This window comes from Leptopilina boulardi, unplaced genomic scaffold, assembly GCF_019393585.1.
Source record: "Leptopilina boulardi isolate dan_hultmark-lab unplaced genomic scaffold, ZJU_Lbou_2.1 LbouV2_31, whole genome shotgun sequence".
Classification (NCBI taxonomy): domain Eukaryota; kingdom Metazoa; phylum Arthropoda; class Insecta; order Hymenoptera; family Figitidae; genus Leptopilina; species Leptopilina boulardi.
Genome location: NW_026137874.1, coordinates 286,134 through 313,734, shown reverse-complemented (window position 1 = coordinate 313,734; position 27,601 = coordinate 286,134). Strand labels below are relative to the sequence as shown.

At 27.4% G+C, this 27,601-nt stretch overlaps 5 protein-coding genes and 1 long non-coding RNA gene across 7 annotated transcripts; 4 read left to right on the top strand and 2 right to left on the bottom strand.

The window, feature by feature from the left end:
• The first annotated feature begins 203 nt into the window (after positions 1-203).
• Positions 204-2,817, top strand: LOC127283155 (dynein regulatory complex subunit 2-like). Its single transcript, XM_051307845.1, has 7 exons — positions 204-339; positions 733-1,019; positions 1,107-1,396; positions 1,494-1,616; positions 1,691-1,924; positions 2,031-2,248; positions 2,317-2,817. Exons 1-7 carry the CDS (start codon positions 313-315, stop codon positions 2,494-2,496), a joined length of 1,359 nt encoding a protein of 452 aa, XP_051163802.1. The 5' UTR covers positions 204-312; the 3' UTR covers positions 2,497-2,817.
• Positions 2,818-2,965: 148 nt separating this feature from the next.
• LOC127283526 (dolichyl-diphosphooligosaccharide--protein glycosyltransferase subunit 2) lies at positions 2,966-7,173 on the bottom strand. The gene is made up of 11 exons (XM_051308478.1): positions 7,059-7,173; positions 6,432-6,637; positions 6,090-6,221; positions 5,730-5,890; positions 5,486-5,625; positions 5,030-5,405; positions 4,612-4,791; positions 4,294-4,516; positions 4,000-4,212; positions 3,586-3,757; positions 2,966-3,325 (listed from the first exon to the last, which is right to left on the bottom strand). The coding sequence occupies exons 1-11, from the start codon at positions 7,066-7,068 to the stop codon at positions 3,180-3,182; spliced, it is 1,959 nt and encodes a 652-aa protein (XP_051164435.1). The 5' UTR covers positions 7,069-7,173; the 3' UTR covers positions 2,966-3,179.
• Positions 7,174-7,600: 427 nt separating this feature from the next.
• LOC127283524 (ATPase ASNA1 homolog) lies at positions 7,601-9,558 on the top strand. Its single transcript, XM_051308476.1, has 6 exons — positions 7,601-8,022; positions 8,158-8,369; positions 8,448-8,553; positions 8,618-8,768; positions 8,852-9,160; positions 9,246-9,558. The coding sequence occupies exons 1-6, from the start codon at positions 7,877-7,879 to the stop codon at positions 9,363-9,365; spliced, it is 1,044 nt and encodes a 347-aa protein (XP_051164433.1). The 5' UTR covers positions 7,601-7,876; the 3' UTR covers positions 9,366-9,558.
• A 128-nt stretch (positions 9,559-9,686) lies between these two features.
• On the top strand, positions 9,687-11,851 carry LOC127283523 (ribitol 5-phosphate transferase FKRP). Its single transcript, XM_051308475.1, has 3 exons — positions 9,687-10,472; positions 10,541-10,798; positions 10,869-11,851. Exons 1-3 carry the CDS (start codon positions 10,008-10,010, stop codon positions 11,637-11,639), a joined length of 1,494 nt encoding a protein of 497 aa, XP_051164432.1. The 5' UTR covers positions 9,687-10,007; the 3' UTR covers positions 11,640-11,851.
• A 437-nt stretch (positions 11,852-12,288) lies between these two features.
• LOC127283521 (dynein intermediate chain 2, ciliary) lies at positions 12,289-27,259 on the bottom strand. Of its 2 annotated transcripts, none has more exons than XM_051308474.1 (15): positions 27,145-27,259; positions 26,945-27,082; positions 26,714-26,824; positions 26,451-26,652; positions 26,247-26,351; positions 26,033-26,184; positions 25,865-25,948; positions 15,025-15,211; positions 14,831-14,953; positions 14,423-14,566; positions 14,247-14,353; positions 13,972-14,149; positions 13,590-13,821; positions 13,275-13,508; positions 12,289-13,103 (listed from the first exon to the last, which is right to left on the bottom strand). In XM_051308474.1, exons 2-15 carry the CDS (start codon positions 27,014-27,016, stop codon positions 12,923-12,925), a joined length of 2,112 nt encoding a protein of 703 aa, XP_051164431.1. In that variant the 5' UTR covers positions 27,017-27,082; positions 27,145-27,259; the 3' UTR covers positions 12,289-12,922. The 2 variants fall into 2 exon arrangements, with proteins under 2 accessions (XP_051164431.1, XP_051164430.1); XM_051308473.1 differs by having other exon boundaries at positions 12,326-13,103; positions 14,792-14,953.
• LOC127283525 (uncharacterized) lies at positions 22,960-25,371 on the top strand. The gene is made up of 3 exons (XR_007843366.1): positions 22,960-23,553; positions 24,165-24,317; positions 25,233-25,371. It is a non-coding gene; the product is annotated as an uncharacterized LOC127283525 (long non-coding RNA).
• Positions 27,260-27,601: the final 342 nt, after the last annotated feature.

Here is a 27,601-nt window from a genome sequence, read left to right as displayed (position 1 = left end):
ATATATACACCTATATGTTATATAAAAAAAATTAATTTTTTTATTCATATTTTATTTCAAAAAAAAAAAATGAACAGGATGTAAAAACCCTTAGAATTTAATACACAAGTTTAATAAAATTTATATAAACTATAAAAACTTTTTTTTTTTTTTTTATTACTTACGATGCGAAGGTTGCATTAAATAACAATATAGTTAATGTTGGTTAATATAAAAAAAACAATATATTTCGAAAATATTTTTTTTATCATTTTAAATATATTTTTTATTAATTAATTATTAAAAAAAATAATTTCACAATTTTATTTTACAATGAAATCGAAAAAAATGCACCAAAAAGTAAGTTTAATAAATAATTTTATATATTTTAACCTTATCATAAGTGACAGTAAAATTAATTAATATATATTAACAAAAAAAATAATCTTTAATCATAAAAAAATTTAAAAATAAATAATTCATTTTTTCATAAACATTACCAAATTATTATTATTATTATTAAATTTACGAAATTAAATTATATAACCATTAATTAATTATGAAATTAAAATCCATTAATTAAAATTCAATTAATAAAATTAATATATTTTATACTAATGTTTATTGAGAAACTATATATTTCTATATAGTCACTATGACACAATAGTTATAATATATATCGTAAAATAATATTTATGAATTCCGAAATAAAAATAAAATTAATTTAAAATTTTTCATATAATAAAATTTAAGCCATCTGAAATTCGTATGGAAATTCAATTGGTTAAAAAAATAAATGAAAAAAATAAGGCGAAGGTTTTGGAAAAAAGGGAAAGGAAAAATCTTGAAATTGAAGAGAGAAAGAAAAATTTCAAAAGGGAACAACTCAAACGAGAAATTAAATTGGGATCACAAAATGCAATTCAACTTCAAAATTCATGGCGTGAAATAATGATGAAAATTAAGATGCCAAATATTAAAGAAAATGTTGAAATTGCTTGTCACACTTTCAATAGAGTCCTTGACTTTAAAGATTATAGGCAAAATGAATTTTTATTTTTTTTTTATTTATCATTAAAATTAGAATTACTATTAATTTTTTTTTTTATTTTATATTGAAAAAATAGTATTAGTTTTTTATTGGACGCAATTGATAATGCTGAGGAACAATATCAAATGAATGAAAGAGATCATATTGAAAAAATTGATGAATTTTTGAAAATTCAACAAATTAGATTAAAATCATTGGAATCAAATTATCAAATAAATTTGGAAAAATTGATCAATGAATTTAAAATAGAAAGAGATAAAATTAATTATGAAAATGAAGAAGAAACAATTTATTTACAAACAACAATATTTGCCATGAATCAAAAATTTGAAGAATCTTTGAATAATGTGAAAACCACTGTATTTGGTATATTAAACTGAAAACTTGAATTTTAAAATAATTTTTAATATTTATATATTATATTTTTTGATCATAGGAAAATTATTTTTTTTTTCCTTCACAGGAAAAGTCGAGTCCCAAGCAAGTGATTTTCGAGATATTCGAAAAATGGAAGAAGGATTTAAAATTAAAAACATTAAAGATTCATGGCAAGAACTTCAGAATGTTTTTGCCGACTATGAATCGAGTTAGTAAAAAAAAAAAATTTCATAAATATTTGAATCAGAATATTTTTTTTTTAAATGTAATATCTATACATAGAAACAAAAGAACGTAGAAATGCTTATGAGAATCTAAAAACAAAGGATCAATTTGAAAGAAACATTATTGCAAATCAAGTTGATCAAACAGCGTTTGCTTTTGAAGAAATTCGAAAATTGAAAAAGAAAATATCAAATGTAAAATTAACAAATGAAGAACCAATCAACGATATTATTAAACAACGTAATTTTTTTCAAAAATCTTACTGGATAGTAAAAAATAGATTTTTGAATGGTAAATTATTATTCTATTAAATTAAATCCATTTTATAAAAAATTAATTGAAATTCTCTTCAAAAATTTTTAATGAAATAATAAAAATCTTTCTCTGCTTTTTGCAGAACAAATGACTGATAAAAAACTATTAAAAATAATGACAATAGAATATAATAAAACTATTCACCATTTGAATAAACTCGTTAAGAAATTGGAAAATATTTTAATCGTAATGCAAATTTGCCAAAAATATGAAACAGAAAATGAAAAAATTATTCCTATTGAAAGTATAATTCAAGAAAGAAATAAAATTACTATTTTAAATTGGACTCGAGGTGTTGAGGTTTAGAAAATTTTTTTAAATAAATTTTAGTGTATAAATTAAAATCTAAAAATTAATTTTTTTCCAAGGAACTTCAACTTATGGAAAATTTTTGGAAACGCGTTGGATCTGCAGAAACAATAATGAACGAATTAAAACACGAACGTGAAATTCTAATAGAAGAATCAAATTATTTACGTCAATGTTTAAAAAACTATATTTCACAGGAAGAATTCGTATTAAAGAAAAAAAGTGAAATAAGCTATTAATTAAAAAAAAAACGTAATAAATCAAATTCAATTTTATCATCATAAATTGTATCATGTATTTCAAAAAACTGTACAGGTATAAAACCATAATTTTATATGAGTACTACACGTGTAGTAAAAATGTTGTTTTTTTTTATTTCGTTGACAAAAAATGCACATTTAATCTCACGTACATCGGTAAATAAATTATTTTTAATAATTAATTTTAAAAATGTCAACAATTAAAATACCTTCTCACACTTTTTTTTTTTTGTTTGAGAAAATTGTTTAAAAAATTTTGGTTTTGACGGAAACAATCAAGTTTTACATAATATATTTATATGTAATAATTCGGAATCAAAATGAGATCCAAAGCAGTCTTTTGAATTTTTTTTTTAAAGATCAGATTTAATAAATCTGAACAAAATTAAATTAATTAAATATTATTTTAATTAATTGCATTAGTTTAGTGCCTTAAGTGAAAAATATGTAAAAAGAAGTGATTATAATTTTATTTAAGGAAAAAAAAAAAAATATTTCTATTGCATTCACAATGAATTTATAATTTAAAAATCACTATTACTCTCTTTATGTACAAAAACGGGACGAGAAACGTTTTCTTATTTTTTTTTTTTTTGTTTTTAAAAAAGCAGTTTTAACTGCTTACTCGTCCTGAAATTTTTTCAAACTTTGCAAACTTAAAATCAGCGATTTTGCTTCTGACTGTGAGCAATTTGTGAAAGTAATTTACTTCCAGCCAAAAACGTCACAATTCCAAGGCCAAGAAGATACCTCAAGGTCACAAACATATTCAATTTTAACCAAAATACTCCAAAAAGTACAAAAATACCTGAAATAAAAAAAAATATATATATTTGTAAAATTTTCAATAAATTTTAATATTAAAAAAAAAATGTTAATTAATTAAATTTGTCGTGAATATCGGGCTGCAAATGCAACAAATGAAAAAGTTACATCTGTGAAAAATTCAACAATTTACTATTTGCTCAATTGAAAACAAAACAAATTACTAAAATCATTCGTCTGTCAAGCATCGAGCACTGTTATTTAAATTTTCATAATTATTATAAAAATATGACAAAAAATTACCTCCTAGGCCAACGTGGAAACCAATAGCGCTCAAAGAAAATGGGAAATTAGAAATATTTATTCCCAATTTTGCCCAAAGAATGAATAACAATAAAACTGGAGCTAAACAAAGTCCACTAAAAAGATTCGAAACAAATGCTGGTGGTCTTTTATCTGGTTCTCGGAACATGTGCTGTAAATTAAATTTTTAATTATCATAAAACTCATGAAACTGAAATATATTTAATTAAATTAAAAAAAAAAAAAACTTATCGGTCAAACTTTTTTTATCTTAAAAAAAAATATTTTTAACAAGATTCAAAATTAAGAAAGACCAATTATTTTACCAATGGTATGGAAGTGATGGAAACATGAAAAACTTTCTACCACTAACGATCATTGGATATTGAGAGAAAATTAAATTTTTGTCTTTACCTTAATTTCAGGCTTTAGTTGATACATGTTTTGTTTTTCTTTATAAGCTGACGATTTTTCGGCAATTTCAGCAGCACTTGGTTCTGGAAATTTCAAATTAACAGTCCCCAAATTCCATTGGAAAGAATTACTTAAAACAGCATCACCAATTACTAATTCAACATTATAATCTCCACTTTGATGACCAAAATTTTTAGCAGCAGTTCCCAAAGGCTAAAACAAATTTAATTTATTTTTTATTTCTATTGAAATTTACTTTTTTTTTTTTTTTTTTAATTTCTAAATTTTACTCACCATATCAAATTTATAAACATGTGATGCATCAGGTTCGGCGACAAAAATTATTTCATTTGTGAGTTTCTCTTTTCCAGATTGTGGTAAAGATGATAAGCGAACAAAAGCCTGATGAACTCGCATTGCTTTCTTAGTTAGAGAATCCTTTAATAAAAATCTCATCACAAGTTTCTGTTGTGAATCAGCTTCGATTTTGTTTTTCATTTTTTCCGAATAGGGTACTCTATAATTTGTTTATTCGTACTTTACTAATGGAAACTTTATAACTTGTAGTAAAAATTAAATTATTTTGTATTTATATTTTCAATATTTAATTACCTAACAAGTTTTGGCTGCATCGTTTGATCAGCATCTGCAGTTCCAATTTCCAAATAATCAACAGCAACTTCCGATAATACTTTAACGGTTACTGTATTCGAAATTGAACCAGCCGAAATTGATAACTTGTAAAATCCACGTTCAGGTTTCACATCCATCATGTTCATTGTGAATAAAGTTCTATTTAGAAAAAAAAAAATAATATTTACTATAATAATAATACTGAATATTGAGAATTAAAAATAATTCAATAAATTTTGTTTGATGAACATTTTTTATATCATCCTGAGACAATAAAAAAAAAACTTCAACAATTTAATATACCCCAAGCGTATAACTAGTATCAAAAAAATTATTGATCCAGCAAAAAATTGGGGTTAAAAAAATTGTTTTTTTTTCTATAATTTTTGAAACTCACTTGTCCGTGGAATCCACGAGGAAATTCTTTTTACTAAAAACAACAACATCGTCTCCGACTCGCGTTGCAGAATTTGCAACAACAGTTGGTGTTGATGACAATGGTTTACCTAAAATATTGCAAACCTTTACACGAATTAATGGTTGTTTTGTTGAAACAACATTGCCACCTTCAACAAGTGCAATACAAATTGGTTTTTCATATTCATTTGTGGCAAGAATATCCAATGCCGAAAGAAGTGAAACAACACCTTTTGGAGTTTGAACTGAACGACGTGATAAAAGATAATTGGTAAACTTCACAGTTTGTTGAGAATTTAAAGGTAGTTTCTTTTTCAAGGTTGAGGAAAGTTTGAAGATTCCGTTTACAATGAGACCTATAAATTAAATATTACAATGAGAAATGCTCAAATAATTTTTTGTTTTTTAATTCGTAATATTTTAAATATCAACTTACTAGTAACGGTAAGTCCACCTTCGAATTGTAAAAAGCGACCATTAACTTGATCGGCTTGAACAATTGTATCTTCAATTTTTTCAAAAGCAAAAGCTCCAGCCGTTCCAAGATCGGCGGCAATTTTAAAAGCGTAACCAACACTACAAAAGAAAAGAATTTTCATTTATTACAAATGTTTTTTCAATTTTATTAAAAACTATAAACTATGTTTAAAAAAAATGTTAAATAAAAAAATTAAACTTACTTTAGCAAACTATCGTCTTTTTTCAAAGAGGCCTGTACACTTTTTACAATTTTTGTGGTAACAGCATCGGACAATTTTTGTGAAAGAGAAATCAGTGAATGGATTGCATAATGTAATTCTAAAATTGTAGAACTATCTTTCTCAATAACTGTTGTTAATACCTGCCAAAAAAAAATCAACAATTTACAAATTTTTCTTCATAAATATTTATTTATATTTTTCATATAAAATGAATTGTCAGTCAAGAAAAGTTTCTTCAAAGTTCTTACAGTAGAACGAAAGTTGTAAAAACATCATTTTAATAAAATAAATAAAATCAATTATGTAAAATGTACAAATAATAGAATTTTAATTTAATACCTTTGTTATTGCAGCAACTGGCAATGCTTGACAGACTTTCAATGTTTTCCAAGTTGTCGTTATGTAATAAGCATTTTCAGGTGTCAGACTACTTCCATCACCAGCAGATTGTAGCAAAAATTTACATATTTCCTTTGTTTTTTGAAAAAAATATAAAACAAATTAATAACTTACAAATTATAAGATACAGTAAATAGATAATAATAAATTAAGTAATCAGTAAGACTAATCAAAGCTTCACTGAATTTCAGCAATTGAGCAGTTTTTCATCATTAAATTTTTAAAATTTTTGATAAAAAATAAAAAAAATTTGTTTACTAAAAATTTGAAATTTTTTCTTACAGCTGTTTTTGAAATAGCGTCTCCAATTAAATTGTAACCCAAAACGGCATAATGAACAGCAGAAACGTCATTAAGTTTAAAACCAGGCTCGATCACTTTCTTTAAGCGAATTCGATCCGAATCAGACAAATAAGAACTCGTTGAAGACGATGTTTCAGCGATTACTGATCCAAAGATCAGTACAATGATCGACAAAGAATATAAATCTAAAAAAAAAAAAGATTTTAAATTCAATTAATATTACAAAAACAATATTAGAAAATTCCTCTAAACTAACGGTTTTTAAAACAATAAATTTAAGTAAATAAAATTAATTTAAGAACCACTTAGCCACGCGGAGAATACGTCATCAATATATAATTTCAATTATTCTTCAATTAAAATATAAAAATAAATACATTCATTCATTCAATTTTACAATAAAATTAATAATTAACAAATATGACTTCCTAATTTATAAAAAAAAAAAAAAACATTATTTTACAACAAAATGAAAATTTAGGTTATAATTAATCCCTTTTTGTTTCTGCAAGAACCATGAGTTGTTGGGAATCATTTTGTGTAGATTATTTTTTTTATAGAAAATAATTACAATCTTTAATATAATTTCAAGTAAATAGTACTCACGAATCTTCATTTTTCCAAGGAAAATTGAATACACGCCGGCCGCCACGTCGGCCCCAGTAACAAAATGGCTCTACGAATACTTCTTCTTTCTCCATTGCGCGTGTCGTGAAAAATGGCAGGCTTTGTTCTACCGGAAATCGCTGGCACCTATATTTATGACGATCACGCCACCTAACACTATGTAAACAAATTATATTTTCAATTTTCATTTCCCGCCACTTTTTACAACCAATCAGAATATAATGTTTCCGGAAATACATCAATAGCTCCACTCTGATTTGTTGATAGACAAAAAAATTTCTAATAGATGTCGCTTCAAATTTTGGTGGAAAAATTAAAAATCATTTCTAATAAAACATTATTCAATCATTGTGTTATAAATACGTACAACAATAGATTATGTAATTTTATTTAATTCATCTTTAATAGTAAATTAAAAGTAGTGTATACAATAAAAATAATTTAAAAAATTACATGTAAATTGCCTTTATGTTCGAACACTACGCATGCGCAATATTTTCTAACCTTTAAATATAGACAGTTCAATTAAAATTGTCATTATGTTCATAATAATTCATTGTCTTTCAAATAATTCTTCATCTTTCTAGAAAGAAATAGAAAATAATTATAATACAGTGCAATTTGGACTTTGTGTCTTATTATCATCGAAACTATTCTAAAATCAAGTTTTTATTTTCAAAACATATTTTTAAACATAACATTATATTTGTAAAAGAATTCTTCCAAAAAGAAAATAAATTTATTTACAATAGATATTTTTAATCGATGATATTTTAAAAAAACAACAATTTGTAAATATGACTGAAATTTCTGAAGAATCAAATGTACTTCATGTGGATGATGATTTGGAATATGAACCATCATTGAAAAATGTTATTGAACAAAGATCCCTTAAATGGATTTTTGTTGGTGGAAAAGGTGGTGTTGGAAAAACAACCTGCAGGTATTATAAACGTGGCATATAATTTTTTTTTATTTTTCAAAAAAAAATTCTAATAATTTTTCCAATTTGCTATTTTTAATAATAAATTTTTTTAATTAAAAACTTGATTTCTTATTTGAATATTTTATATTGCAGTTGTTCTTTGGCTGTACAATTATCGAAATCTCGCGATAATGTTCTTATTATTTCAACTGATCCAGCACACAATATTTCTGACGCATTCGATCAAAAATTCAGTAAAGTACCAACATTAGTACGAGGTTTTGAAAATTTATTTGCAATGGAAATTGATCCAAATGTTGGTGTTAATGAATTACCGGATGAATATTTTGAAAATGAAATGGGTGGTTTGTAATTTAGATTTTTTTTTTTTAAAAAATATAATTTTGTACTAAAATTAAATTTTTGCAATTATTTTTTTTAAGGTGCCGGAGGTGGTGAAGCAATGCGTTTAAGTAGAAGTGTAATACAAGATATTGTTGGATCATTTCCCGGAATAGACGAGGCAATGAGTTATGCGGAAGTAATGAAGTAAGTGATGAATTTATTTGCTTTATAAAAAGAAATTTAAAAAAAAAAAATTTTTTTTTTGCAGATTAGTGAAGGGTATGAATTTTTCCGTTGTGGTATTTGACACTGCTCCAACAGGTCACACTCTAAGGTTATTATCATTTCCACAAGTTGTTGAGAAAGGTTTAGGGAAATTAATGCGTCTCAGAATGAAAATTAGCCCATTTATTTCGCAGGTAAAAAATTTATTTACAATTTTTTTTTAGAAATTATTCGAATTTACAATTATTAATTGCAATTTGAATTTTTTTTTTTTTAGATTAGTTCCTTATTGGGAATGTCAGATTTTAATATAGACACATTTTCACAAAAAATGGAAGAAATGTTATCAATTATTCGACAAGTTAATGAACAATTTAAAGATCCTGAACAAACAACATTTGTTTGTGTTTGTATAGCAGAATTTTTATCACTTTATGAAACAGAAAGGCTGGTTCAGGAATTAACAAAATGTGGAATCGATACACACAACATTATTGTTAATCAATTATTATTTTTAAAAGAAGGTGAAGTGCCTTGTAGATTGTGTCGTTCAAGGCGTAAAATTCAGGACAAATATTTAGATCAGGTAATGAATTTATATATTTTGAATTCATCGAGTAAAATTTTTATATACGTATTTAATGTCTAATTTTCAATTATTTTTTTTCAAGATCATGGATCTTTATGAAGACTTTCACGTCACAAAATTACCTCTACTTGAAAAAGAAGTGCGTGGAGTACAACAAGTTAAAGAATTTTCAGAAAATCTACTCACGCCTTATAAACCGTAATTTTAAAATACAAATTCTTCGAATATTATCCTTTTTTTCCTTTTATATTGCATAATATCTGCTATTTTATATATTTTAATACAAAAAAAAAATGTTACAAGACTTAACAAAAATTTTCTCCATTTTACGTAATTCTTTTTTTGGTAATTTAAATTAGGGTTGTATTTATTAATAAAAATTTCTTAGTCATTCATATTTTTCTTATAAATATAAATTTTTCAAAACTTTCCCTCAATAAGTTTTCTTTTTTTTTTTACAATTTCTTCAAAAATCGTTATTAATTTTTCAAAGATTTTTTCCGACATTTTCAATTGGTAATTTTTTTTTTGAAGAATCTAAAAATGTATTAAATTCTCTTGTTAAAGGATTATATGAAAGAAAGATTATTTTAATCAATGACCGTAGAGTAAAATAACAAAAAAATATGAAAAAGTGGATTGAACTTTGGCGCATTGGGATTTCGTTTCATGCGCAACATTATTTTCCAGTTTATATTCAACCCTTCAGTTCACGAGGTTGGAATTGTATAAGGGTTGAAAAACGTGTGTCATGTAACTTAAAGAAAATTCACAAAAATCTAATTAAAAATATGAAATTAGGTGTGAAAATTTCCTAGAAAAAAAAAGAGAAGAGAATAATAAAATGCGATTCCGATTCGCAAGAGGAATATTAATTTTAATATTATTGGGCAATATAATAGTTTGGCATAAAATTTGGAGGTTATTCACTGTACAAAATAATAAATTACAATTAAAAGAAATTAGTTTAGTTGGTGATAATCAACAAAAATTTCATCGACGTCTCGCTCGTCTTGTAACTGTTGTTATAAGACAATTTGAAACATTTGAAAATGATGTAGCCGCAACAGTGGAATCAATTTTAAATTCATTTCCAATTATACAAATTTTAATTGTATGCGATGAATTACCCTATCCGCCACTTGAATTAAATTTATCAAATAGCACATCGCAAAATGTGAGACTTATTAATTTACAACCAGGATTTAATAAATCATATGACGAACGAAATCCATTGTTTTATGTACGTACAAAATTTATTCTTATTGTTCCTGATGCCACCAGGATATCAAGTAAACACACGTTACAGGTATGTATTTTAGAGTAAGGATTTCTTTTATAATTTTGAAAATATTGTTTCTTTTTTTTTTTTTAAAGGATATGATTAATCATGTTACAAAAGTGGGAACGACAAGCGTTGCTGTTGGTAAAAATTCTTTAACATGTTTAAATATGGGATTAAAAATTAAAGAATGGAGTTTACGTATCACAAATATTGGTGGTACAATATGCGATGCTGTGATTGGAAGGCATGTTATAATGTTAGAGACTTCGTTATTAAAAAAATTATCTGATCCATTCATGTTGCCGTTCACCGATTCGCTTTATTTGCAAACAAGGGCCATTGGATTTAAGGTAATTTAAAAAAAAATTCATTTTTCAAAATGTAATATTTTTTTGAATTTAAAGAAACTTTTTTTTTCAGGTAAATATTTTGAGAAAACATCGCTTTAATGAGGGAAGACCATTGTATCGTAATCAACAGACACAATGGAAAATACAACAATTACATCGCACAAGAGAACGTGGAATGTTGGAAAAATTTGGTATTAAAAAAGTTATACGACCATCAAGTATCATTGAATGGTATGGATGCTCAAGGGAAACTGTACGTTGTTTTGGCTCAGTTGTTAATGGAGTACCATCATATATTTATCAAAATAGATATACACCACCGTGTTGTCTCGCGAGTTTAAGAAAAGTTGCCTATCATGTTTTCGATAAACTCGAAGAAGTTGGAATTCGTTTTTGGTTAGAGGGCAATTCATTATTGGGCGCAATGAGAAATGGTGATATATTACCGTGGCATCATGAAATTGAAATTGGAATTAATCGTGATGATCTTGGTAGATCGCCATGGTTAATGAAAGCACAAAATAAGCCAATTATTGATAATCATGGTTTTGTTTGGGAGAAAGCGACTGAGGGTGAATTTTTTAAAATACAATATTCAAAAATTAATCGTTTACATGTTAATTTATTGCCATTTTATTCAAATAATGGAACAATGATAAGAGACGCATGGTTTTTAAAAAATCGCGATTTTCCCGAACAATTTCTTCATCCAATGTCAACAATTGATTTTGCTGGTCGTCAAGTTCCTAGTCCAAATAATATACGTGATTTCTTAGAAATTAAATATTACAAAGGGGTAATAGAAAATCCAGAGATACCTGGCAAGATATCTTTGGAGTAAAATAAAATTAGTAGTCTTCCAAATGAAAAAGAAAAAAAAAATACTTCGTATTATCTGTTTCAGTCAGACTGATTCTTGATCAAATGTGATATTTCAAGGGATTTATATTATAGAAATAGGTAATATAATTTTTTTTAAATTGTTTATTTTTTTAGTTACGATTTTGTAACTATTTTTTTATATTTCGGAGGATTTTTTAATAATTAATAAAACATGTTTATTTTTAATTTTTTTTATTTTAAAATAAACATTTTTAATAAAATTAAAGAATCATGATTGTTCTGACAAATTTTGCTTGATTCGAAAAATATAATAGCTAAAGAGCATGCATCAAATACACACTTTACTTTATTATTATTATTAAATAAAAAAACAAAACTTAGTTTAGTAAAAATTTTCAAAATATATAATAACTTTTTTTTTAATTTCTTTTTAAAATACACATAGATATTAAATCAAAAATACGATTTCTTAATTAAAATAAACTGAGACATACACTTAGGGCGAAAAAAAAACATTTTTTTTCAATAAAAAAGAAATTATTAAATTAAATTTGATAAAATAATTTTTTCTATGACAATTTTTTTATAAAATGCCTAAGGATTTATTTTGCAATAAAAATTAATCATTAATTTAAAAAAGAAAATAATGAACGTTTTTATAAATTACACAATTTTACCAAAAGTTCAACAAAATTAATAATTTTATAGTTGAACAACAAATTGAAGTCAATATTCAATAATATAAGATAGTCAATTTTTTTTATTATATATAAATATTGTAACTATTCGTGAATACAGTAAAAAAAAATTTATAAACGTAAAGATAAGCCCATAAAATGTGTAATCTCAGTAAAGTCCATAATTCATTTAAATGACGATAGATATAAACTATTTTTAACTTTAAAAAAAAAGCGCTTTCTTAAATAATCGATTATTCTCTGCCTGCGGTGAGAATTGATTTGATACATTATAAGTAATGTATTGTAGAGTGTATGAATGAATACGAAGATAAATATTTAAATATTAAATATATATATATATGTATATATACCTATATACATTGTTTCATTTTCATATGTATTGATAGGTTGTTATTGTTGAATAAAAAATTTAGTCTCTTTCAGTAAAAAAAAAAAAATCGAATAATTAATTTATTAATAATAAATAAATCCGTGAATTTTTATAATTTGCGAATTTATTTTTTTTAATATAAATCGCCCAATGTACCCTTTTTTTAAATCTTTAAATTATATTGTTTTTTCTAAAAAAAAAGAAAAATTGTTACTGTTTTGGACTTCTTACATCTTTTGGAGATGTCAACGTTGTGGGTTCCCTAACAAAACTTAATAATCTTTCTAATTTCATTGTTTCTAGTTCAGCACTTGATAAATGTGATTGTTTCTTTGTTGGTTTCACTTTTATTCTTAAATTTGGAGATAATTTTAACGTATGTACAGTGCCCCTATATTAAAACAAATATAAGTCTTGTACTTAATTTAATAAAATTTAATTATTAAAATTTACTGAATATTTAAAAATAATTTTCTTTTCATATTAATATAAAATCATAGAATAAAAATAATATTCAAATTTATCAATAAAATGAATTATTTTTTTTTTTTTGGAAACTTACTTATCATCACCAACTATAATGAAAGGTAGAGAGTTATTGAATGCCAATCTTGTTAGTTTATTCTTCTTTTTACTGACAATGGCCTGTGAGCAAATTGGACGATATTTATTAACATTTAAATCAAATACCGTGACTTTACCATCATTTGAAACACAAGCAAATACTGTGGAACTATAAGGAGCCCATTGTACATCACCAATTGGTACTCCAAGATCAAACATAAAAAGTGGTTCTCTGAAAAATAATTTCAAAAATTTTTCCTTTCAAAAAAAAAAATTAAAAATTATTTTACTATTGTATTAAAATTTATCTTACGGTCGATCATCTTCCCAAATTTTTATTCTCCAATCACCCGAGCAACTTGCAAATATATTCGAATTATATTTATTAAAAGCAATTTTATAAATAGGCATATTATGAGCTTCTTCATAAGTTCTCATGTAAACGCTATTATAAGCAGTGTTACATTTGTAAATTGTTCCTTCTTCAGAGCCAACGAGAAAAATATTTTGATCTTTTGGATGAAATGCTATACACGTTCCACAGCCTATAACAAAAAACAAATTTAAATTATAACACATATTTTGCAAAATTTATATTAAATTCATAATAATTTTTTAATTACAATACATCTGTTGCTGTTTAAAAATAAAATTTATTTAAATTAAAATTTTCATTTTCCCATAAAGAAACTTACTTTTTAATGTAACTATTGTACCGTCAGGTCCTGTTATTGGTGACGTATCGAGAAAAAGTGTCATTATTGTCGTAAAGCCAAGATCATTTTGAAGTAATACCCAATAATTAATTTTCCCATCAATGCTAATACTGTAAAAAGCGAGATTTCCCTCTTCTGTATCTGGGGCCCAACAAATCTAACAATAAACATAAATATTTCAAATTATTAAAAAAAGGAACATTTATCTAAATTAAAAATCAACAAATAAAATTAAAAAAAAAAAAACAACTGACCTGCCAAACGATTCCAGCGTGTTTTTGATTGACATCATTACTCTTATATTGTGGTGCAGAAGATGGTAAAATGACATTATAAACCGAAACTGCTCCATCCATAGTGCCTTTAATGTCGTAAAAAATATAGTAAATTAAAAAATTTTTAATTAAAATTTATTTAAAGATAAATTTACCTATAACTAAAAGATGAGGATGCTGTATATTAAAATCTAAACACATAACAGGTGATTCTGTTAGACAAATCCATTCTGGATATGAAGGATTCTTCAAACTGAATAAACAAACTGCTCCCATTGTTATCGAACTATCGAAACACACTGTAATGAAAAAAAAAAAATGCTCTTACGAATTTTTAATCAAAAACATTTGTCACTTTTTAAATTATAAGTAGACAATTATTTATTAATTATATAAAAACTAAATAAATTATTATTTCTCATTTAATTTCAAAAAATATTCAAATTCACATAAATTGAAAATAAAAAAAAAATTGATTTAGAAATTTTTTTTTAAATTTTAATTTTAGAAAAAAATTAATTTACTTGTTCCAAATGAAACGGCAAATAAATCGTAATATCTACTGTTAAAACATAAATCTGTGACATCATGTTTTTTTGTCTTTTCATAATTAAATTTCCACAATGGTAACAAAGAGCCTTCTCCATCTTTAAATTCATCACTCGGATCATCCCAGTATCTGTAATCTATTAAATTTTCTTTTTAAATTTTCTCTTATTTTAAAAGAAAATTAATTTTAATTTAAAATTTTTCATACCCTGCAATATTTCATTATAAATATTCTGATTCACCATTCGCTCCAATGTTTTGGCAGATTGTAGCATTCTATTTGTTACAGCCACAGCTTCCACTTGTGATTGTTTTTTTAATTCTTCTTTTTTAGCCTGTGGTAAAGGTACTTTTTTATCTTTCTCCTTTTCCTTTTGCTGTTGTTCATAGTCTTCCTAAAAAAAAAACATTTATTTAAAAAAAATGTTAAAAATTACAATATAAATTATATATTTATTTAATTTTTTTATAAATTTGTTATTTAATAATTTTTGCTTCCTCGTGGAAGAAATTGAAAATTGATCCTGATCAATTGTCCGGATGTATGTAAGTATGTGTGTGTTTATGTGAGTGTGTGTGTATGGATCCCTTTTTTGTTTAGAAGATAACTTTAACAGGTTTTAATGGACTTAGATAAAATTTAGTAGGCTCATTTATCATATTAATATCTCAAATCTGAACAAAGGATTTTGAAAAATATTCAAAACAAAAAAAATTTTATGGTCTTTTTTCCAAAAATTTTTTTTTAATTGAAAAAATTTTTAAATAGAAAAATCGTCTGCCTAAGAAAAATTGAATTTTTTCGGTAAGGTTTTTATGCTTTTCGATGCGTTTTTGGTCATAAAAAGGGTCTGCCTCTACTCGGATCTGGGTGTCAATTTTTTTCTACACTTTTCGGTGTATTTTGTGCAAGAATATGCAATAAAATCTTCTGCCTAAGAAAAATTGAATATTTTGGAAAGTTTTTTATGCTTTTGGATGCGTTTTTGGTCATAAAAAAGGTCTTCCTCTACTCGGATCTGGGTGTCAATTTTTTTCTACACTTTTCGGTGTATTTTGTGCAAGAATATGCAATAAAATCTTCTGCCTAAGAAAAATTGAATATTTTGGAAAGTTTTTTATGCTTTTCGATGCGTTTTTGGTCATAAAAAGGGTCTTCCTCTACTCGGATCTGGGTGTCAATTTTTTTCTACACTTTTCGGTGTATTTTGTGCAAGAATATGCAATAAAATCTTCTGCCTAAGAAAAATTGAATATTTTAGAAAGTTTTTTATGCTTTTCGATGCGTTTTTGGTCATAAAAAGGGTCTTCCTCTACTCGGATCTGGGTGTCAATTTTTTTCTACACTTTTCGGTGTATTTTGTGCAAGAATATGCAATAAAATCTTCTGCCTAAGAAAAATTGAATATTTTGGAAAGTTTTTTATGCTTTTCGATGCGTTTTTGGTCATAAAAAGGGTCTTCCTCTACTCGGATCTGGGTGTCAATTTTTTTCTACACTTTTCGGTGTATTTTGTGCAAGAATATGCAATAAAATCTTCTGCCTAAGAAAAATTGAATATTTTGGAAAGTTTTTTATGCTTTTCGATGCGTTTTTGGTCATAAAAAGGGTCTGCCTCTACTCGGATCTGGGTGTCAATTTTTTTCTACACTTTTCGGTGTATTTTGTGCAAGAATATGCAATAAAATCTTCTGCCTAAGAAAAATTGAATTTTTTCGGTAAGGTTTTTATGCTTTTGGATGCGTTTTTGGTCATAAAAAAGGTCTTCCTCTACTCGGATCTGGGTGTCAATTTTTTTCTACACTTTTCGGTGTATTTTGTGCAAGAATATGCAATAAAATCTTCTGCCTAAGAAAAATTGAATATTTTAGAAAGTTTTTTATGCTTTTCGATGCGTTTTTGGTCATAAAAAGGGTCTTCCTCTACTCGGATCTGGGTGTCAATTTTTTTCTACACTTTTCGGTGTATTTTGTGCAAGAATATGCAATAAAATCTTCTGCCTAAGAAAAATTGAATATTTTAGAAAGTTTTTTATGCTTTTCGATGCGTTTTTGGTCATAAAAAGGGTCTTCCTCTACTCGGATCTGGGTGTCAATTTTTTTCTACACTTTTCGGTGTATTTTGTGCAAGAATATGCAATAAAATCTTCTGCCTAAGAAAAATTGAATATTTTGGAAAGTTTTTTATGCTTTTCGATGCGTTTTTGGTCATAAAAAAGGTCTTCCTCTACTCGGATCTGGGTGTCAATTTTTTTCTACACTTTTCGGTGTATTTTGTGCAAGAATATGCAATAAAATCTTCTGCCTAAGAAAAATTGAATATTTTGGAAAGTTTTTTATGCTTTTCGATGCGTTTTTGGTCATAAAAAGGGTCTTCCTCTACTCGGATCTGGGTGTCAATTTTTTTCTACACTTTTCGGTGTATTTTGTGCAAGAATATGCAATAAAATCTTCTGCCTAAGAAAAATTGAATATTTTAGAAAGTTTTTTATGCTTTTCGATGCGTTTTTGGTCATAAAAAGGGTCTTCCTCTACTCGGATCTGGGTGTCAATTTTTTTCTACACTTTTCGGTGTATTTTGTGCAAGAATATGCAATAAAATCTTCTGCCTAAGAAAAATTGAATATTTTGGAAAGTTTTTTATGCTTTTCGATGCGTTTTTGGTCATAAAAAGGGTCTTCCTCTACTCGGATCTGGGTGTCAATTTTTTTCTACACTTTTCGGTGTATTTTGTGCAAGAATATGCAATAAAATCTTCTGCCTAAGAAAAATTGAATATTTTGGAAAGTTTTTTATGCTTTTCGATGCGTTTTTGGTCATAAAAAGGGTCTTCCTCTACTCGGATCTGGGTGTCAATTTTTTTCTACACTTTTCGGTGTATTTTGTGCAAGAATATGCAATAAAATCTTCTGCCTAAGAAAAATTGAATATTTTGGAAAGTTTTTTATGCTTTTCGATGCGTTTTTGGTCATAAAAAGGGTCTGCCTCTACTCGGATCTGGGTGTCAATTTTTTTCTACACTTTTCGGTGTATTTTGTGCAAGAATATGCAATAAAATCTTCTGCCTAAGAAAAATTGAATTTTTTCGGTAAGGTTTTTATGCTTTTGGATGCGTTTTTGGTCATAAAAAAGGTCTTCCTCTACTCGGATCTGGGTGTCAATTTTTTTCTACACTTTTCGGTGTATTTTGTGCAAGAATATGCAATAAAATCTTCTGCCTAAGAAAAATTGAATTTTTTTTGAAAGTTTTTTATGCTTTTGGATGCGTTTTTGGTCATAAAAAAGGTCTTCCTCTACTTGGATCTGGGTGTCAATTTTTTTCTACACTTTTCGGTGTATTTTGTGCAAGAATATGCAATAAAATCTTCTGCCTAAGAAAAATTGAATATTTTGGAAAGTTTTTTATGCTTTTGGATGCGTTTTTGGTCATAAAAAAGGGTCTTCCTCTACTCGGATCTGGGTGTCAATTTTTTTCTACACTTTTCGGTGTATTTTGTGCAAGAATATGCAATAAAATCTTCTGCCTAAGAAAAATTGAATTTTTTTTGAAAGTTTTTTATGCTTTTGGATGCGTTTTTGGTCATAAAAAAGGTCTTCCTCTACTCGGATCTGGGTGTCAATTTTTTTCTACACTTTTCGGTGTATTTTGTGCAAGAATATGCAATAAAATCTTCTGCCTAAGAAAAATTGAATTTTTTCGGTAAGGTTTTTATGCTTTTGGATGCGTTTTTGGTCATAAAAAAGGTCTTCCTCTACTCGGATCTGGGTGTCAATTTTTTTCTACACTTTTCGGTGTATTTTGTGCAAGAATATGCAATAAAATCTTCTGCCTAAGAAAAATTGAATTTTTTCGGTAAGGTTTTTATGCTTTTGGATGCGTTTTTGGTCATAAAAAAGGTCTTCCTCTACTCGGATCTGGGTGTCAATTTTTTTCTACACTTTTCGGTGTATTTTGTGCAAGAATATGCAATAAAATCTTCTGCCTAAGAAAAATTGAATTTTTTTTGAAAGTTTTTTATTCTTTTGGATGCGTTTTTGGTCATAAAAAAGGTCTTCCTCTACTCGGATCTGGGTGTCAATTTTTTTCTACACTTTTCGGTGTATTTTGTGCAAGAATATGCAATAAAATCTTCTGCCTAAGAAAAATTGAATATTTTAGAAAGTTTTTTATGCTTTTCGATGCGTTTTTGGTCATAAAAAGGGTCTTCCTCTACTCGGATCTGGGTGTCAATTTTTTTCTACACTTTTCGGTGTATTTTGTGCAAGAATATGCAATAAAATCTTCTGCCTAAGAAAAATTGGATTTTTTTTGAAAGTTTTTTATGCTTTTCGATGCGTTTTTGGTCATAAAAAGGGTCTTCCTCTACTCGGATCTGGGTGTCAATTTTTTTCTACACTTTTCGGTGTATTTTGTGCAAGAATATGCAATAAAATCTTCTGCCTAAGAAAAATTGAATATTTTAGAAAGTTTTTTATGCTTTTCGATGCGTTTTTGGTCATAAAAAGGGTCTTCCTCTACTCGGATCTGGGTGTCAATTTTTTTCTACACTTTTCGGTGTATTTTGTGCAAGAATATGCAATAAAATCTTCTGCCTAAGAAAAATTGAATTTTTTTGAAAGTTTTTTATGCTTTTCGATGCGTTTTTGGTCATAAAAAGGGTCTTCCTCTACTCGGATCTGGGTGTCAATTTTTTTCTACACTTTTCGGTGTATTTTGTGCAAGAATATGCAATAAAATCTTCTGCCTAAGAAAAATTGAATTTTTTTTGAAAGTTTTTTATTCTTTTGGATGCGTTTTTGGTCATAAAAAAGGTCTTCCTCTACTCGGATCTGGGTGTCAATTTTTTTCTACACTTTTCGGTGTATTTTGTGCAAGAATATGCAATAAAATCTTCTGCCTAAGAAAAATTGAATATTTTAGAAAGTTTTTTATGCTTTTCGATGCGTTTTTGGTCATAAAAAGGGTCTTCCTCTACTCGGATCTGGGTGTCAATTTTTTTCTACACTTTTCGGTGTATTTTGTGCAAGAATATGCAATAAAATCTTCTGCCTAAGAAAAATTGAATATTTTGGAAAGTTTTTTATGCTTTTCGATGCGTTTTTGGTCATAAAAAGGGTCTTCCTCTACTCGGATCTGGGTGTCAATTTTTTTCTACACTTTTCGGTGTATTTTGTGCAAGAATATGCAATAAAATCTTCTGCCTAAGAAAAATTGAATATTTTGGAAAGTTTTTTATGCTTTTCGATGCGTTTTTGGTCATAAAAAGGGTCTTCCTCTACTCGGATCTGGGTGTCAATTTTTTTCTACACTTTTCGGTGTATTTTGTGCAAGAATATGCAATAAAATCTTCTGCCTAAGAAAAATTGAATATTTTGGAAAGTTTTTTATGCTTTTCGATGCGTTTTTGGTCATAAAAAGGGTCTGCCTCTACTCGGATCTGGGTGTCAATTTTTTTCTACACTTTTCGGTGTATTTTGTGCAAGAATATGCAATAAAATCTTCTGCCTAAGAAAAATTGAATTTTTTCGGTAAGGTTTTTATGCTTTTGGATGCGTTTTTGGTCATAAAAAAGGTCTTCCTCTACTCGGATCTGGGTGTCAATTTTTTTCTACACTTTTCGGTGTATTTTGTGCAAGAATATGCAATAAAATCTTCTGCCTAAGAAAAATTGAATATTTTAGAAAGTTTTTTATGCTTTTCGATGCGTTTTTGGTCATAAAAAGGGTCTTCCTCTACTCGGATCTGGGTGTCAATTTTTTTCTACACTTTTCGGTGTATTTTGTGCAAGAATATGCAATAAAATCTTCTGCCTAAGAAAAATTGAATATTTTAGAAAGTTTTTTATGCTTTTCGATGCGTTTTTGGTCATAAAAAGGGTCTTCCTCTACTCGGATCTGGGTGTCAATTTTTTTCTACACTTTTCGGTGTATTTTGTGCAAGAATATGCAATAAAATCTTCTGCCTAAGAAAAATTGAATATTTTGGAAAGTTTTTTATGCTTTTCGATGCGTTTTTGGTCATAAAAAGGGTCTTCCTCTACTCGGATCTGGGTGTCAATTTTTTTCTACACTTTTCGGTGTATTTTGTGCAAGAATATGCAATAAAATCTTCTGCCTAAGAAAAATTGAATATTTTGGAAAGTTTTTTATGCTTTTTGATGCGTTTTTGGTCATAAAAAGGGTCTTCCTCTACTCGGATCTGGGTGTCAATTTTTTTCTACACTTTTCGGTGTATTTTGTGCAAGAATATGCAATAAAATCTTCTGCCTAAGAAAAATTGAATATTTTGGAAAGTTTTTTATGCTTTTCGATGCGTTTTTGGTCATAAAAAGGGTCTGCCTCTACTCGGATCTGGGTGTCAATTTTTTTCTACACTTTTCGGTGTATTTTGTGCAAGAATATGCAATAAAATCTTCTGCCTAAGAAAAATTGAATTTTTTCGGTAAGGTTTTTATGCTTTTGGATGCGTTTTTGGTCATAAAAAAGGTCTTCCTCTACTCGGATCTGGGTGTCAATTTTTTTCTACACTTTTCGGTGTATTTTGTGCAAGAATATGCAATAAAATCTTCTGCCTAAGAAAAATTGAATTTTTTTTGAAAGTTTTTTATGCTTTTGGATGCGTTTTTGGTCATAAAAAAGGTCTTCCTCTACTTGGATCTGGGTGTCAATTTTTTTCTACACTTTTCGGTGTATTTTGTGCAAGAATATGCAATAAAATCTTCTGCCTAAGAAAAATTGAATATTTTGGAAAGTTTTTTATGCTTTTCGATGCGTTTTTGGTCATAAAAAAGGTCTTCCTCTACTCGGATCTGGGTGTCAATTTTTTTCTACACTTTTCGGTGTATTTTGTGCAAGAATATGCAATAAAATCTTCTGCCTAAGAAAAATTGAATATTTTGGAAAGTTTTTTATGCTTTTTGATGCGTTTTTGGTCATAAAAAGGGTCTTCCTCTACTCGGATCTGGGTGTCAATTTTTTTCTACACTTTTCGGTGTATTTTGTGCAAGAATATGCAATAAAATCTTCTGCCTAAGAAAAATTGAATATTTTGGAAAGTTTTTTATGCTTTTCGATGCGTTTTTGGTCATAAAAAGGGTCTGCCTCTACTCGGATCTGGGTGTCAATTTTTTTCTACACTTTTCGGTGTATTTTGTGCAAGAATATGCAATAAAATCTTCTGCCTAAGAAAAATTGAATTTTTTCGGTAAGGTTTTTATGCTTTTGGATGCGTTTTTGGTCATAAAAAAGGTCTTCCTCTACTCGGATCTGGGTGTCAATTTTTTTCTACACTTTTCGGTGTATTTTGTGCAAGAATATGCAATAAAATCTTCTGCCTAAGAAAAATTGAATATTTTGGAAAGTTTTTTATGCTTTTCGATGCGTTTTTGGTCATAAAAAGGGTCTTCCTCTACTCGGATCTGGGTGTCAATTTTTTTCTACACTTTTCGGTGTATTTTGTGCAAGAATATGCAATAAAATCTTCTGCCTAAGAAAAATTGAATTTTTTCGGTAAGGTTTTTATGCTTTTGGATGCGTTTTTGGTCATAAAAAAGGGTCTTCCTCTACTCGGATCTGGGTGTCAATTTTTTTCTACACTTTTCGGTGTATTTTGTGCAAGAAAATGCAATAAAATCTTCTGCCTAAGAAAAATTGAATTTTTTTTGAAAGTTTTTTATTCTTTTGGATGCGTTTTTGGTCATAAAAAAGGTCTTCCTCTACTCGGATCTGGGTGTCAATTTTTTTCTACACTTTTCGGTGTATTTTGTGCAAGAATATGCAATAAAATCTTCTGCCTAAGAAAAATTGAATATTTTAGAAAGTTTTTTATGCTTTTCCATGCGTTTTTGGTCATAAAAAGGGTCTTCCTCTACTCGGATCTGGGTGTCAATTTTTTTCTACACTTTTCGGTGTATTTTGTGCAAGAATATGCAATAAAATCTTCTGCCTAAGAAAAATTGAATTTTTTTTGAAAGTTTTTTATGCTTTTGGATGCGTTTTTGGTCATAAAAAAGGGTCTTCCTCTACTCGGATCTGGGTGTCAATTTTTTTCTACACTTTTCGGTGTATTTTGTGCAAGAATATGCAATAAAATCTTCTGCCTAAGAAAAATTGAATTTTTTTTGAAAGTTTTTTATTCTTTTGGATGCGTTTTTGGTCATAAAAAAGGTCTTCCTCTACTCGGATCTGGGTGTCAATTTTTTTCTACACTTTTCGGTGTATTTTGTGCAAGAATATGCAATAAAATCTTCTGCCTAAGAAAAATTGAATATTTTAGAAAGTTTTTTATGCTTTTCGATGCGTTTTTGGTCATAAAAAGGGTCTTCCTCTACTCGGATCTGGGTGTCAATTTTTTTCTACACTTTTCGGTGTATTTTGTGCAAGAATATGCAATAAAATCTTCTGCCTAAGAAAAATTGAATTTTTTTTGAAAGTTTTTTATGCTTTTCGATGCGTTTTTGGTCATAAAAAGGGTCTTCCTCTACTCGGATCTGGGTGTCAATTTTTTTCTACACTTTTCGGTGTATTTTGTGCAAGAATATGCAATAAAATCTTCTGCCTAAGAAAAATTGAATTTTTTTTGAAAGTTTTTTATGCTTTTGGATGCGTTTTTGGTCATAAAAAAGGTCTTCCTCTACTCGGATCTGGGTGTCAATTTTTTTCTACACTTTTCGGTGTATTTTGTGCAAGAATATGCAATAAAATCTTCTGCCTAAGAAAAATTGAATTTTTTCGGTAAGGTTTTTATGCTTTTGGATGCGTTTTTGGTCATAAAAAAGGTCTTCCTCTACTCGGATCTGGGTGTCAATTTTTTTCTACACTTTTCGGTGTATTTTGTGCAAGAATATGCAATAAAATCTTCTGCCTAAGAAAAATTGAATTTTTTCGGTAAGGTTTTTATGCTTTTGGATGCGTTTTTGGTCATAAAAAAGGTCTTCCTCTACTCGGATCTGGGTGTCAATTTTTTTCTACACTTTTCGGTGTATTTTGTGCAAGAATATGCAATAAAATCTTCTGCCTAAGAAAAATTGAATTTTTTTTGAAAGTTTTTTATTCTTTTGGATGCGTTTTTGGTCATAAAAAAGGTCTTCCTCTACTCGGATCTGGGTGTCAATTTTTTTCTACACTTTTCGGTGTATTTTGTGCAAGAATATGCAATAAAATCTTCTGCCTAAGAAAAATTGAATATTTTAGAAAGTTTTTTATGCTTTTCGATGCGTTTTTGGTCATAAAAAGGGTCTTCCTCTACTCGGATCTGGGTGTCAATTTTTTTCTACACTTTTCGGTGTATTTTGTGCAAGAATATGCAATAAAATCTTCTGCCTAAGAAAAATTGAATTTTTTTTGAAAGTTTTTTATGCTTTTGGATGCGTTTTTGGTCATAAAAAAGGTCTTCCTCTACTCGGATCTGGGTGTCAATTTTTTTCTACACTTTTCGGTGTATTTTGTGCAAGAATATGCAATAAAATCTTCTGCCTAAGAAAAATTGAATTTTTTCGGTAAGGTTTTTATGCTTTTGGATGCGTTTTTGGTCATAAAAAAGGTCTTCCTCTACTCGGATCTGGGTGTCAATTTTTTTCTACACTTTTCGGTGTATTTTGTGCAAGAATATGCAATAAAATCTTCTGCCTAAGAAAAATTGAATTTTTTCGGTAAGGTTTTTATGCTTTTGGATGCGTTTTTGGTCATAAAAAAGGTCTTCCTCTACTCGGATCTGGGTGTCAATTTTTTTCTACACTTTTCGGTGTATTTTGTGCAAGAATATGCATTAAAATCGTCTGCCTAAGAAAAATTGAATTTTTTTTGAAAGTTTTTTATGCTTTTGGATGCGTTTTTGGTCATAAAAAGGGTCTTCCTCTACTCGGATCTGGGTGTCAATTTTTTTCTACACTTTTCGGTGTATTTTGTGCAAGAATATGCAATAAAATCTTCTGCCTAAGAAAAATTGAATATTTTAGAAAGTTTTTTATGCTTTTCGATGCGTTTTTGGTCATAAAAAAGGTCTTCCTCTACTCGGATCTGGGTGTCAATTTTTTTCTACACTTTTCGGTGTATTTTGTGCAAGAATATGCAATAAAATCTTCTGCCTAAGAAAAATTGAATATTTTAGAAAGTTTTTTATGCTTTTCGATGCGTTTTTGGTCATAAAAAGGGTCTTCCTCTACTCGGATCTGGGTGTCAATTTTTTTCTACACTTTTCGGTGTATTTTGTGCAAGAATATGCAATAAAATCTTCTGCCTAAGAAAAATTGAATATTTTAGAAAGTTTTTTATGCTTTTCGATGCGTTTTTGGTCATAAAAAGGGTCTTCCTCTACTCGGATCTGGGTGTCAATTTTTTTCTACACTTTTCGGTGTATTTTGTGCAAGAATATGCAATAAAATCTTCTGCCTAAGAAAAATTGAATTTTTTTTGAAAGTTTTTTATGCTTTTGGATGCGTTTTTGGTCATAAAAAAGGTCTTCCTCTACTCGGATCTGGGTGTCAATTTTTTTCTACACTTTTCGGTGTATTTTATGCAAGAATATGCAATAAAATCGTCTGCCTAAGAAAAATTGAATTTTTTGCTGTGTGTTTGTGTGGATCCCTTTTTTGTTTAAAAGATAACTTTAACAGGTTTTAATGGATTTAGATAAAATTTTGTAGGCTCATTTATCATATTAATATCTCAAATCTGTCCAAAGGATTTTGAGAAATACTCCAAAACAAAAAATTTTATGGTCTTTTTTCCAAAAATTTTTTTTTAATCGAAAAAATTTTTAAATAGAAAAATTTAATGTTATATATAATAAAATCGTATTCTTTACGTCAAGACGAATCGATCGATATATATATATATATAAAGTATTCATTTGAGGTAAATTTAAAGAATTAATGAAAGTTAAAAAATCAAAAATTCACATTTGGTCAATAAAATTTTGCTTTCTTCACGAGGAAGCAAATTTTTTTGCTGATCGTAAAGAGGAAGCAAAATGTTCATGTAATGAACATCTGAATTTACAACTTGTTAATAAATATTGATGGTGAAAAATTAATAAAATTTTAATCATACTTGATAGTCATCGAAAATTGTCCATTGATAAACATCAGCACTGTATGAGGCACTTGGAGGTGGTACAGTTTGCGTAGTCATATCCTATTTAAAAATAAAAATATCTATTTAAAATAAAAATAAATTTATTTTGATTAATTATTATTCATTTCTAAATTATTAACTTACACGAATAGGATTATTGTACGTTAATGTTGCTCTTTCACAAAAATTAAATTGATTTGGTACTTTTTTTGGTTTTGTTTTCTCAACTTCTTCTTCGTCTATTTCTTGTTCCACTTCAACCTGGGGTTCTTTTCCTTGTTCCTCAGATTCGTCCTCTACTTATACAAAAAAAAAATTTACTAACTAGAATAATAAAATATAAATTTTTAAAAAGTACCTATTTCTTCTCCTACTTCATCGTCTTCTCTTTCTTCTTCTTCTTCCTCCACCATTTGATCCTCGAATTCTTCTGTAATTGATTGTTCCTCTTCTTGGGATTCGACTATATATTAAATACGTAAATTTAAATGAAATAAAAGAATTTATCAAAAATAAAAATTAGTTAAAAGAAATAATTGGCTACTAATAATTTTTAATTTACCGATTAGTCCACCTGCCAATTGCATTTTTGCTTCTTCGGAATCTTTATGCAAAAGAATACCAGGTACATTGAGAATAGTGACGATATTTGGTGGATCTGGCATTGGAATAAATTCCCTCTGTTTCCAGGACCATTCTATCAAATTGTCAGGAATTCTCGTATTTTGTATTTGTAATACACGTGCAATTTCTTCTTGTAATTCCTGTAAAACAATTAAATATTTTATTTTCTATTATATTTATTGATAATAAATAAAAACTCACAGCTTCCGTTAATTGCAACTGATCATCTGGTTTGAGAAGAGTTTTATTTCGCATCCACTCTTCATTTCCTACTAAATCCAATCGTGAAGCTCGACTTTTACTTCCAGATGACTGTTAAAAAAAAAAATAATAAGTAAATTAAAAATAATTGTATAAAATCGTAAATTGGACAGTTTTGAAAATTCTGTTCATTTATTTGTTCAAAATTTAATAAAAAATAATAATAATTACGTAAACTTCAGGAAGACGGGGAACTTGTTTTTTCTGTGCTCCGGCAGACATTATTGGTTTTGAAGGATGCATTTTTTTTATTATTTCATTTTATTATCCCACAGTGGTAATAATAATTCGTTCATTGACTCGTCATACCTATAAAAAGAAAATCGAATAAATATATCAACTTAAATCCTTCAATTCAAATATTAACAAACATCAATTTTATTTTTTCTCGACTCGTCAAATTTGTATTTTTTTTCTTTTGAAAATTATTTACAAATTAAAATAATTATCAAAAATAATATATAACCAAATTTTCTCTTAATTTACTCTTCGTGCTCTGTTTTTTGTTTCCATGGATACCAATATATAGACTTAAATGTCATTGTGTTTTTTCTCCTTATTTTCAAAAAAAATCCATTATTTTCATATTAATAAAAAAATTAGTTTTTAAATTAAGATAAATAATTTTAATTACAAAATTTTTGAAAAAAAGTACTAAGACATTTTTTTTTTTTAATATCTGACAATTTTTTCCACTTATTGTTAGTTAATTGTTAATATTAAAAAAATGATAACTTTTCAATTATTATATATTTCTTATAATTTCAAAAAATTTAAAAATAAATTTCTAAAATTTATTATTTGAATTTTCTGGCATGCGCAATTGCT